At 48.1% G+C, this 12,833-nt stretch overlaps 1 protein-coding gene across 3 annotated transcripts in view; it reads right to left on the bottom strand.

Moving 5' to 3' along the window:
* Positions 1-3,720: 3,720 nt before the first annotated feature.
* Brd1 (bromodomain containing 1) overlaps positions 3,721-12,833 on the bottom strand; it is a 48,253-nt gene continuing 39,140 nt past the window's right edge. For all 3 annotated transcript variants that reach the window (XR_012909598.1, XM_075960270.1, XM_075960269.1), the window contains 5 exons: positions 8,299-8,434; positions 7,750-7,877; positions 6,244-6,353; positions 5,885-6,039; positions 3,721-4,900 (listed from right to left, as the gene is read on the bottom strand). Coding sequence is in view for 2 of the 3 variants with exons in the window: in XM_075960270.1 (XP_075816385.1) it covers positions 4,717-4,900; positions 5,885-6,039; positions 6,244-6,353; positions 7,750-7,877; positions 8,299-8,434 (713 nt within the window). In the remaining variant the exon portion in view is untranslated. The remainder of the gene's footprint in view (positions 4,901-5,884; positions 6,040-6,243; positions 6,354-7,749; positions 7,878-8,298; positions 8,435-12,833) is intronic.

Consider the following 12,833-nt stretch of genomic DNA (forward strand, 5'->3'; position numbering starts at 1 on the left):
ACCAACTAAGAGCAAGTTAAATACACTCAGCTGGGCCATAGGTGAGGCATTTGACCCTGCCCTGGGCCCACTGCCAGTTGTCCCTCCTGCTGTAAGATAGTCACAAAGTCATTGGGTTTTTGTTTTGATTTGGTTTTTTTTTTTGGTTTTTCAAGACAGTGTTTCTCTGTATAATAGTCCTAGCTATTCTAGAACTAGTTCTTGTAGACCAGGCTGGCCTTGAACTCAAGAGATCCACCTGCCTCTGCCGCCCAAGTGCTGGGGTTAAAGGCGGCGGCGGGACCACCACTGCCCTGCTTTGTTTTCCTTGTTTTTGAACTATTGTAAAGAAAAATGACTGTGGGTTGAAGGTGTAAATGTTTCTATCACAAACAAACGTTCAGGCCCAAGGGAGGTTCTGCATGACCACTGCAGCCACAGGGCCTCACTGTCTCGTGGCTCTGTCACGCTCAGTGCGGTGGAAAATGGCTGCTCCAGGTCATCCATCATAACAGTCTCTATAAAGGAAGGGCAAGAGCAACACCGCTCAACATTTCCTGCAGTCACAGCCCCAATCCCTCCACTGGCTTGATCTTGACTTCCTGCCTATCCGGTGGAGCTTTGCAACAAGGGTATGCTATTGAGGTGAGGCCACAACCAATTTTGTTTGTAGTCACTTTTGAAAAAAAAAAATGCTGTTTTTTCCACATTTTTTCCAAAATTGTTTTTACTATTTTATGGGTGTTTTGCCTTTACGGATGGATGGGTACCATATGGGTGCCTGATAACCTGTAGAGGTCAGAAGGTGTCATTGGATGCCAACTTTGAGTTGCCATGTGGTAGATGGGAATCAAACCCAGGTCCTGTGCAAGAACAATTGCTCTTAACCACTGAGCCACCTCTCCAGCCCCTTGATTTTTAAAACTACGTAGAAATCTAAGCTTTTTATTGTTGCTTTTAATGCATGTGGCCCGAGCTATGTGGGCTTCATGGCTCATGTATGGTCTATTTTGCATCTCTCAAAGAAAAATTGTCTTTTCAAGTTAGTACACATAATACTGAGTTTCACTCTGAAATTTTCATATAAACAGCATCTTAGTTTGACGTCTTGGGTCTGCAATTTTGCTAATTCAGGAGGCAACTAAGTGCTAAGTGTCATGATCCCATTCCCACAGAATCAAGTGCATGACGGAGAAAGATGAAGACGGCATGGTTCAAGCCAGCTCCTCTTCTCTACATGGCAGAAACTAAGAGAAGCTGTGGTAGTTTTGAAAGAAAATGCGCCCTCGCCCCCCCACCGCGGAGAGTGGCACTATTAGAAGCTGTGGCCTTGGAGGAAGTGTCACTGTGGGGGCGGGTTTCAAAGTTTCCTATGCTCAAGATACCGTACAGAGTGTCAACTTCCATTGCCAGAGTTAAGATGAAGGACGCTCAGATCCAGCACATCTGCCTACTACATTCTGCCATGCTCCCCCATCCTAATGATCATGGACTGAAGCTCTGGAACTGAGGGAGCCACCTCAATTAAATGTTATTTATAATCTATAAGAGTTGCTGTGACCGGCAGTGGTAGCACACACCTTTAATCCCAGCATTCAGGAGGCAAAAGCAAGCGGATCTCTGTGAGCTTGAGGACAGCCGGGTTTACAGACAGCCAAGGATACAGAGAAATCTTGTCTCAAAAAAGAGAGAGAGAAAGGGAAAGAAGAGTGGCCATGGTCATGGTGTCTCTTCACAGCAATAAAAACCCCAAGACAGAAGCACAAACAACTCATTTCAGACCCACGGGAAATGGATCTGACCCAGGACCTGGGCAGCTTTCAGTCTTAGGCAGAGCCACGTCTCTTTGCAGTGGGCAGTTGTCCATGGAGAAACACACTAACCAGCTGGTTACCTAGATGAGACCGAGTGCTCAGCCCGAAACAGGACCACACACTCTACACCGCAAAGCTCAGAGAACATCCTGGAAGAGATGAAGCTGAGTGTTGCGAGCGGTGTCTTCTGGACATGCTGAATCACACTACAGCAGCCAGCTGTAGCTGCCTGACAAAACCAGCACTGAGACTGAACCAGCAAAAGCCGGCACAGGTGAGGCCGATGATCTGCAGGCCCTGCCCCTTACTGATGAGCTGCTGGCAGTTAATGGCTGTTGAAGGATGAAGACTTTTTGATGATGATTCCCCTTGGTAAGGTTTCCAAGCTCCACAGATGGCCCCATACCCATGCACATATGGACAGTATTGATTGAAATTAGTGTGCTTACAAAAACAATGATATGAAGTTGGGAGAGGGGCATGGGCCTGTCCAGGGGATATGGTAAGAGTGACAGGAGGAAAATGCAGGTGGTACGACCACAGCCCACTGTACACACACATGGAATTCAAGATTCCTTTAAAAATCAGAATTCAAATTGGGAGGTGGTGCACACCTTTAATCCCAGCACTAGGGAGGAAGAGGCAGGCAGATCTCTGATTCGAGGTCAGCCTGGTTGGTCTACAGAGCAAGTTCTAGGACAGGCTCCAAACCTACACAGAGAAACTCTATCTCAAAAAACTAAAAGAAAAAAAAAATCAATTAAAAAACAGTTCTTTAGGGGAAGAGGGGGAGAGGGATAGGGGAGTAGAAGTAGGGGGCGATGTGTGCGAGGAGGGGGAGGGAAATGGGGAGGAGGCAGAAAAAAAAATAAAATTTACTCTTAAAAAAAAAAACAGTTCTTTAAAAAGCAGCTTAATCCCCAGTCCCACAACTGAGGCTGTGAGTGTGGCAGGACAGCGGGGCCTCCTAAGACACAAAACACACTCCCCAGCACTACACAACCAGGGCCATGATGGCCAACTCAAGATACACACTCTCCGGGACTCAGTCAGCACCCAAGAGGTTGCTCGCACTCCTGCCTCAAGGGCTAATGATACCCAGTGGGCTTCAGGGTGACAGTCGGGTGACCAGTCACCTAGGCTACCGGATAACTACTGAAGTACTGACATCGGGGCAAGTTCTGAACAGACTGGAACAAGTGGCCAGACACCACAGTGGGTACAGGATGATACAGGGAAAAGGGGGTTGGAGAGACAGGAAATGAGAGCTGGAAAATGCCAGGCTAGCTCTGGAAGATTTCAGACAAATCACCCAGGAGGGGACATCTGGCCTTGGCTCCCCGGAACCAGGGATGGTGAATAACATCTGGCTTCAAACCCAGGATAGCTACTTGTACCCTTCTCGGTCTTAGGACACCCCAAGCCATACTCCTGCAGCAGCTCCACCCCACAGACTGTCCCAGGGCAAAGGTCAACCACAGCTCAAACCAGACTCAACAACAGGAGGTCGGATGGGGAGCAGCAGAAACCAGGCAGAGAGCCAACAGCGTCTGCCCACCATGAGCATGCCAGCCTTGAGGCCTCGGGCCACCCCAGTCTGCCTCACAGAGGTAGAAAGGGATGCTGGGCATATGAGCATCTGCCAAACACGGGACAAAACTACCAAAGGAAGACTTTTTATTTTCAAGTTTCTATGGAGATATTACAAACATGTAGACTTAAAAGAACATTTTAAATTTTTAGTAACTATTTAGCTTTAAAATAAAAATATGATTAGGCAAAATAATAAATAATGCCATCCCAGGTGAACTGTTAAGTCAAGTGTGTCGTCTACCTGGTCACACCACCCTCTCAAGGCCCCAGTGCCCTCATGTACCTCGGGCTACAGCTCACCCAGCCTCCTAGTGATGCAGGAATGAGAGGGCCACACTGTCCAAATCTTCACTTTATTTTTAATATAAAAATGCAAATTTGGAAACCCACCCTGCCTTTTCCCCCCTAACATAATGCTTTACCTCTTAAAAATAAAAATAAAGTACTAATTCTATATACATCACATGTACCATACAAAAATGTATCCAAAGATCTATTGCTACCAAAGTGTTCTAAATTAAAACAAGTTACAGAAAGCCCCTCATTGTAAACAAAAGATTACAAGTTACAAAATCAAAGTACACACAGGCCAGTCATGTATATAACCACGCAACACATTCTGCTCCCACACCAAAGTTGAATTTTATGTGCCTGTATAAAAATGCATATCAATATACCTTTGCAAATTTATTTTTCATTATAAAGCAAATGAGTACACTTTCTACAATAAATAACCCGCTGGGAGGCACGCCTGCAGGAGTCAGGGCGGAGCAGGAGACTCAGGGCAGACAGGACGATGAGAACGGGCCCTGCCCGGCAGCAGCTGGCGGGACATTTTTGGTGATTTGCAAGTGATGCACACAGCATAAATTTATTCCCTCTTTGCACAAAGTACCATTCAAAATAATGTCATTTTCTTTCTTAAAATACACATTTGTCATTGTAAATTTACATCCCGTCTTATTAAATAAGCGGTACTCTGTGTAAAGAGCATGATCTACAAAATTATTAAACATTCAAAAGTCTTTAAAAAAAAAACACTACAGATTAAAGTAAGTGAGGCCGCGCACCACCAGTGGGAGACCCACACCGCACTGCTCGGAACACGCCTGCCCCACTTGCAAAGCGCCAAGACAAGATGGTTTCATAGAAAACTTGGAAGTGAAACCTCCCCCTCCCTGGGGAAAAAGAATTAAAGAACTACGCCTAGAAAATCAGAATAAGTTAAGTTCTGAACAATATACAAACATGTACAGCTTATCAACACTATAGACAAGGCTCCCGGCTGGCTGACTGTGGCTTTGGTCACTGCCTTTTGCTGGAAGCCACCTCAGTCAATGTCACTGAGGTCACTGGCTGGCTCCCCATGGACCCGGCTCAGATGATTCATAGCTCGATCAAATGCAATCCGCACGGCCTTCCGAATGCTAGAGTTCCTCCCTTCCATCATTTTCAACTTGTCGATGGTCTCATCAACACCCAGAGGAACCATCTTGGACTTGGGAAGCCACTGCCTTTTAAAGAGAAGAGAGAGCATAAGAACCACCAACCCGTTCTCACTATGGGCGACCAACCACCAGGCCCTGTGCATAAGAAGGAACCTGGCAGTACACAACCCAATCTCCCTACATTCTGGGCCTCAGGCAGGATGGCTTGGGTGCACAGGGTATCCATTACCTGGACTCAGGTGGGGCATAAAAATCATGATACAACCCTCTTTCCCAAAGATATCCAAGCGGCTATGGGGATAAGTTGGACAAGCCCAAGAATACACATATATGTAATACACAAGGTGAGCCTAGGTACACACACATATGCACAAGGGACAAAGCAGAACAGATGTATGCACATAACATAGGTGAGTGAACCCTGGAACCCAGTAAGGAGGCATTCTAGGACGGAGGAACAGACTCCAGAAACAGGACCGGCAAGTATAAGCCTCACTGATGAACACTAGCTGCCAGACAGTCAGGGCAGGGAGGAAAAGGGGACTTGCTAAGTTTCCACGGGGAGCTATGAAGGACCTCCTAGTCCTAAGCACTCTCAGTCATAAAGGCCACATAAAAAGGTCTGGACTCAACTAAATAAGGTCAAGATGTCAGCAGGTAACACTTGTCTTAGGATGTGAACTATAGCAAAATAGGGGTCCCTCAGTAGCTCTGAGTGAAGGCAGGATAGGGGAGATGGACAGGGAACTCCAGGAAGGGAGTGACCCTTGTGTCCTAGCAGAACAGTAGTCAGACAGTCCATGCAAGGGAACCTGGAACAAGATATGAAGACAGCCTGAGCCATTCTGGGATGTACTAAGTGACAGGAGCTCTCAGGCAGGAAGTGAGCAGCACTCCTCAATCCCCATGGTGTCAATGAACAGTGAGTGCCCTTCTTAGACAAGGACCAAGACACAGACTACTTGGAGACAACCTGACTCAGCATGGGTCAAGCCAAGCCCTGGGGCTAATAGACCCCAGCTCTGCCTGAGCTGTAGACACAACACTCACCAGCTTCTCTTATTGTCGAAAAACAAAACAAGGAACAGCTTCTCCTCAGACTTAGTCTGCATGTGCTCACCGATCTTCAGCACATCCAGGGGTGGGGCGGGGATGGTGACACCATTGTGGTGGCCAGGCACTCGTGGCATCTTGGGGTCAATGATCTGCCAAGGACAAGTTCCAGTCACTCAGAGCATTCTCAAACTCAGGGCCACATGCCTTACAAGCTCACAGCCACTCCCACACCTGCCTCCAAAGCCACGACAACCATAACCCCTGGCAGCACAGGAACTGCAAGGTACAGAGCATGCACTGGGACCCCACCCCAGGTCCCACCAAAACATCCTACTCACAGCCTCCAGACTCACCAGTGCTGGATAGGAGGGATAGCCGCTGCACTTGGCCCATACCACTTTCAGGGGCTCCAGGACAGAGGCGGCAGCATCGGTGGAAATCCACATGCTGTTCTGTCCCACCTCTAGAAAAAGGGGAACCCCAGAATCAGGACCAGCAGGAGAACCCCCAACATACCCAGCACAGCCACAAAGCCTGAGGGCTGACAAAAGCCCCACCCAGACCCCAGCTTCCGTAGCTGCTGGAGCAGGACAGTCCTATGGCACCATCTCGGTCTAGGAGAGGCAGATTACCTCACTTCCTCCTGTGAAGAACAGGTCTAGAAGTCTATCAAAGGCTTCCCTATCTCCTACCTCCCCAGCTCTAAGGCCTATCTATGACTCCAGGTCCCCTCCCCATTACCTCACCACACTTGAACTCTAGGGATGGGGTCCTTGGCATGTACCAGATGCCTGTTACACAACCAAACACCCAAATCCAAGTCCTGGCTTGCTCCACCACCACCTTGCTCTTCCAAGTCTCAGAGTCCACCGGCAGCCCCAGACACATCCCAGGTGTCCACCGTGTGCAACCCTCACTGAAAACTGCTGGTAACAGGTGTCCAGCCAGCCCCTGGTTCCGCCTCACAGCAGCAAAAGAGCACATTAGCCTCTCCATGCTCAGAACCTCCAGCGTGTCCACCACAGTCACTGCAGCCCATATGGCCACACTAGCTTCCCTGTAGTCTCTGACACACAGAGCACAGGTGCCTTCACAGAGATCTGGCCCCATCAAAGCCCCATGCCTCAGGCAATACCAGGTGCTTTTATCCCTAGAGTTGGCTTGGCCCACTCTGACAGGAAAAGTATGAACAGCATCAGCCCAGTAGGTTCCTCTCTACAGTGATATTTTATTTATATTTTAGTAAATAAAGCTTGCATGAAGACCAGAAGGTAAGACTAAGCCACTAGAAGCCAGGCAGTGGTGGCACACACCTTTAATCCCAGGATTGGGAGACAGAGGCAGTGGATCTCTCTGAGTTCAAGGCCAGCCTAATCAATGCAGAAACAGATCCGGGTGGTGGTGGCTCCCACCTTTAATCCCAGCACTAGAGAGGAATATAAACTGGGATGAGATAGGCGCTCGCTCTCTTCAGTCTGAGGATCTCTTAGAGGGAAGAGCTCACTAGTGGCTGGGCTGCTTCTGCTGTTTCAGATCTTCTGCTACACCACTCCCTTACACTGTGGCCTCAAACTGGGAATGACCATCCTGCTGTGGTGTTCAGGAATTACTCAGAACCAAGTATATCCTAGCATGACAAAGTCATTCCCTCCCCACAGCCTGTCTATACAGTGTAGCCCACGATATGCCTGAAACCCTGTACTGCGAACCTCTGGTAAATAAGCTTAAGTTTACACTTTTTCTCAAATGCAGGGGCTTGACTCAGTCCTAAGCCACCAAGACCAGACTCTGGGAGACCTTGCCTCCCCAGCCATTGTATTCCAAAATGCCCACCAGAAAACTAGGGTACCCCAACTTACCAGCTGCAATCCTGGCAGCCTTTGCATAGTTCCCGTTTTCAATACAAGATATCAGCTCACTGCGGTCTTCTAGTGTGTGCCTTCGCACAAGGGCAGGCTTCCCTCGCCCACACTTGGGTGTACTAAAACTTCGGGAGAAGAAGCAGAGATGAGTCAAACTGAGACTAGAGTCAAGAGCCCCATGCCTGTGGCTTCATCCTACATCAGGTGCTGAGTTGCCAAGGGTATGGAGACCCAAGACAAGTGAGCCTGTTCCAGTAAGGGTGCTTGAGCCACCTAACCTAGCTGACAAGTGGCCACCTAAGAATAGACAGGCAGGGCTATGCAGACCACAGTCTCAGTAAGAGAAAGATTTGGGGAGTGGGAAGTACAAACTGCAAGTTAATTATACACTAACTTAGATTAACCTTTTATATAGATTTTCTTCTGACTCAGAAGAAACTTGCCCTGAATAGCAGGCACACACATCAACTAGATACCAGAACAGCCTTTCTTTCTCAAGTGGTTTTCAGATGAAAGCCACACACCCTGCTGGAGGACAGGACCTACCTTGAGTCGCAGAGTGGGCTGTTGCTGGAACAAATACTGGATTCAGATGCACAGCGCCGTCGGGGCGCAGCTTTTCTCCCCAAGCCACTGCCCGGCTCCTGCTCGCTTCTAGTACTCCCAAAGCCATTGGTGAGACCTGGAACACAAGAAGCAGACAGTGGCACAGTCACCTACCCCAAAGTAGTAGCTCTAGCCCAATTTATTCATGCACTTCCGCCTTCTTTAAAATTAGAATATATTTTCCAAATAACTTTGCTCTTGTAAAACAGGGTCTCAAAGAGCTCAGGATGCTCTGGTTTCCTGATCCTCCTGCCTCCAACCTCCTACCACACCTGGTTCATGTGGTGCTGGAGATCAAAGCATGCCAGCTAAGCACTCCACCACCTGAGTTACATCTCCAGCCCCACAAAGAACACTTTGTTCAGAAAAACCAGTAGTATCTTTATTCTCATTCCGATGACCTTAATGGACAGACACACTGTTGAATGAAATAAGCACAACAAATCATAGTAACAACAGTCAAGGAAGTTCTACACACACTCCACAAGTAATTTCAACAACTTCCACGAGTGCAAAGCAAAAAGAATCTGTTACCACTCCCCAAATTAACACATCACATGCACTTCTGTGAGCTTCCAACAAAGTCGGACTGTCCACTCTACAAGGAATGAGTGGTGTCTAGACAAGGACCCTCCAGTACCCTAGAGAGGTGGAACACTACAATACTCCACAAATACACATTGATACCTGTGGAACTTTAGGGAATAGTAAATAGAAAATTAAGCTTTAAAAGCAAAACGACAACAAAAACACCAAAAAAAAAAAAGAGCACTTGCCTTAGCATGCACGTTGGCCCTGCAACACCAAGAAGAACATTCCCACCTCCTCATAGGAAGCTGAACGTGTAGTGGCCAGATAAATGAATGTCTGGACAAACAAATCCACATCATCTTGATATTTGAAAAGTACTTTAATAAGACAAATCTGAGTCAACGCAACTACCATATTCTTCCCACAGAAGACTAACTTCCATTTCAGTCAGTAGGAAAAGGCACAACCTTGGTCCCTGCACAGAGCTCCCTGAATCAGGGGGATTGTGCCTGGCTCCTTCTGGCTGCACCAGCTTAAAACAGGGAAGGGGACAGAAATGGGGGACTGGAAACACTTTTTCTTCATACATGCCCATCTTCCCACATCCTTAAAAGTGTAAAAAACTATTTCCAAAATAAAACATAAACTTACATTTTCTTAGAAATCTTTGAAGTGACTGTCTAGATTACAAGGTTGTGAAAAGGACCTGCTTATGCTGACAAGGCCTCTGAGAAGCTTCTTGTTTATTGGACAAGCAGGTCCCTATCACTGGCAGAGCACTGAAGGCACATGACAGGGAAGAAGTCATACCCTACTCTTAAAGGGCCTTAAGGCCCAAGAGTTCGTTTTCTCAGGAGGCAGTGGAATATGCTGCTGCCCTGGAGTGGGGGTAGGGGAAGCAACACTCAGACTTGGGTGAGCAGATTCAACACAGAGGCAGCCCTCCCAACCTGGATGGTTTGACAGAGGGGCAGAGTCCTTGCTCCAGGACCCATAATTATAGAGAAGACTGCAAGTCCAGAATATTTGCCATTGCTGGGTTGAGCGGGTAGCAGCAGGCAGGTCAGAGGATTGTGAGGTCTTAGACAAGCAGGTGCCATCACTGTCATCTGTCCTAGGAAGAAGGCCTAGGAAGGCACCAGAAGCACAGCCCATGTAGATTTGGTGTTCCCAGCAAGGACGGTCACAGCAAGGTACCTTGTCAGGGCCTAACCAGCCCTAGAAGAGGAAAAACTAAGGTTTATAATTCTAAGAAGGAAAAAATATGGTTGAATGACTCTCTAGTTTTCCCAAGTGTTTAATTACCAAGGCATACTGCATCTGGGCTCCTAAGTTTACAGAAAGTTTTTCACACATTACATAAAAACATACAACACCTTGAAAAGAAGCTGGCACAACCACTGTGAAACTTGAGAAGCTCCCAGGAAAGACCCCTGGGGCCTAGTGAACAAAGCAGTTCTCCAGGCCTGTTTTCCAGAGGGTGCCGCAGCTCAAACAAGGATGTTCTCATGGTCCAAACGAGGGCGGGCTTCAAGGCCCTGGACATGTCCTGAGAGGCAATGTGAGCCAGAGACCCAGCTCTTACAGCTACTGCCTGGCTTTGACACAAAGTCAGGTGTAAGCCTCTCTGCCTCTCTCATAAGCTGCAGAATGGGGAACAAAGTGCCTGCCTAACACTAAGGCTTACTGTCTAACATCACACTCGCCCGCCACCCTTGACAATCAAAACAAAAAAAATGAGATGGCTCCTGGACAGAGTCAGTGATCCCCAAGCACATGTTGCAGAGGGTTCTTGTGGTCTACAAAGGCCGAGGCAGAGCCCAAACCCCTTGCTCGGGCCCAGGGGATACCACAAATGTGCTGCTGCAATTAAGTCCCAAGGCAGGTCCAGACCAAGACTTAACTACCACCATTTCTCTCAAAGCTCCCCTTTGACAACTGGGGTACACAGAGTGGAGAATAATGGACCCCCTGAGGTGCTTAGGTCTCCACTCTGAAAAGTTCACACCCACAGCCCAGGGAAGAGTTCTAGGCGGTCTACTTGTAAAGCTGAGGCATGCAGGTAGCAGAGTAAGGACACGATCTTTTCTATCCTGGACTCTCAACCTGCACGATGCCAAGAACCCACAAGGCTGAAGCCAAGTAAGAATATCAGGCCTGGTAAGCAGGACTGACTAGCCTCTCCGCCCCTCATGGCCTAGGAGATGTGTCTGAGAGTGTGGCCATCGTGTGCATCCTTGCTTCTGCTCCCACCACTGACTCATCTGAAACATGACAGCACAGGACCATGCTTCTCAAAGCTCCAACTTGTTCCCACCTACTGCACATCAACAAGCTTATGTCCCATGTGGAACACTATGCCCCAGGCTAAGAATACCATCAGGGTGGTAGCAGAACTATCTATTATCCTTGATGACACTTTACTTTGTTGCCTCCCAAAGAACCACACAATGGGTGCATCTGTCAACCTTTCAATAAAAGCACAGCAAACACCCACCCACCACCTGCATTTCCTGAGTATGGTCTATGAAGACACTGCTGCACATGGCCACGACAGGCCAAAGACCAGGCCAAAACGCCCACTCAAGGACAATTCCAGCAGGACTTCTCAGTTGGCTCAGCAGGCATTTACACAGCTACCAACAAGGCTAACTGCTTAATAATCCAAGAGAAACTGAAAAAGAAGGGAAATCAGGAAGAGAACAAAGAAATAAAAGATGCTAACAACCAAGTAAGGAGCTCTATTTAGGCCCCATTTTAGCCACTGCTGTATATATAGTCCCTTCAGACACCTAGCCCAGGCTGCCCTAACCAGAGCCCCCAGTCATCATAGGCCAGTTTTGGACGTGCTCAGGATGTGGCTCAAACTGCTGGATTATGTTGTCCAAGCTACGGCAGGTTCTGCCAGATTAGGCATTCCTTGCTTCCTTCACATCTATCCACCAGGAAGAACTGAGGCGCCGAAACGTCTGCTCAGGCACCAGAGCTCCTCTCACTGCTGGGCTGACTTAGAGGGGTGGGCTGGCCAGGGATAGAGAGCTCCTCCAAGGGTAGGTGTCTGAGTGTCTGTTTAAAGGACGGCTCAACAGATGGTTCCAATGTGATCCTCAAAAACTAGGAGCAAGGCAAGGAGGCAGCGAAGGCTTTGTATTCCAAGAGGCCATTAGCAGAACTCCAGTCCAAGTCGAGGTTAAGAGAAAAGGATTAGGATCCAAAGAGTGAGCTACCCAAGCAAATTAGTGGTTAACTGAGAACCTGGAAAACAGTGAGAACCATTTAGTCTGACTGCAAGGGCAGAAAACATCTCCTGCCTCAACAGTCTACGGCCATGGAAGACATTTAGCTTGCTCACCACCACCACCCATTTCATTGAGAATTTCCACACCATGAGTATCAAAATAAGATGTGACACAGGTCCTGGCCTGAGGGTCCATGACGGAAATAAACAAGCAGTCAGAGTAAAGAATTTACCGCACAGAGCCAGCTCCAAAAAATGTGGTACCCATAAAATGAGTCACACCATGCTCTGCACTGCCCACATTCTGCCTGTCCCGCAGGCATGAACAGTGAGCCCTTGAGTGGGTAGTTTTAAAATAAATGAGTCCGTACTTAATCTAACTTGGAATCTTGCAGTGCAATGATGAGCACCAGAGAATTCCCTAAAAGTTCACAGTGTCAGATGAACCTGGAAAAGATCAGAAGGTTCTGAATACTCCAAGTCCTCAAACAGCGAAGAACTGCAACTTGGAACAAGAAATCCAGGTGCGCAGAAAGCACCAGAAGGTTCAGGAGGAGGCGCAGTCAGCACCGATGGTAGGATGGGCCCATTCAGCCCGTGCCTGGCCCACCATGGGCCAGGCAGATGTAGCAGTGGACGCCTCCTGCTCCTGAGGGTCAGATCTTAGTGCTAATAAGGCTCCCGGCTGCTCAGGAGTGCGCTTAGG

Source organism: Microtus pennsylvanicus, chromosome 2, assembly GCF_037038515.1.
Source record: "Microtus pennsylvanicus isolate mMicPen1 chromosome 2, mMicPen1.hap1, whole genome shotgun sequence".
NCBI classification, from domain to species: domain Eukaryota; kingdom Metazoa; phylum Chordata; class Mammalia; order Rodentia; family Cricetidae; genus Microtus; species Microtus pennsylvanicus.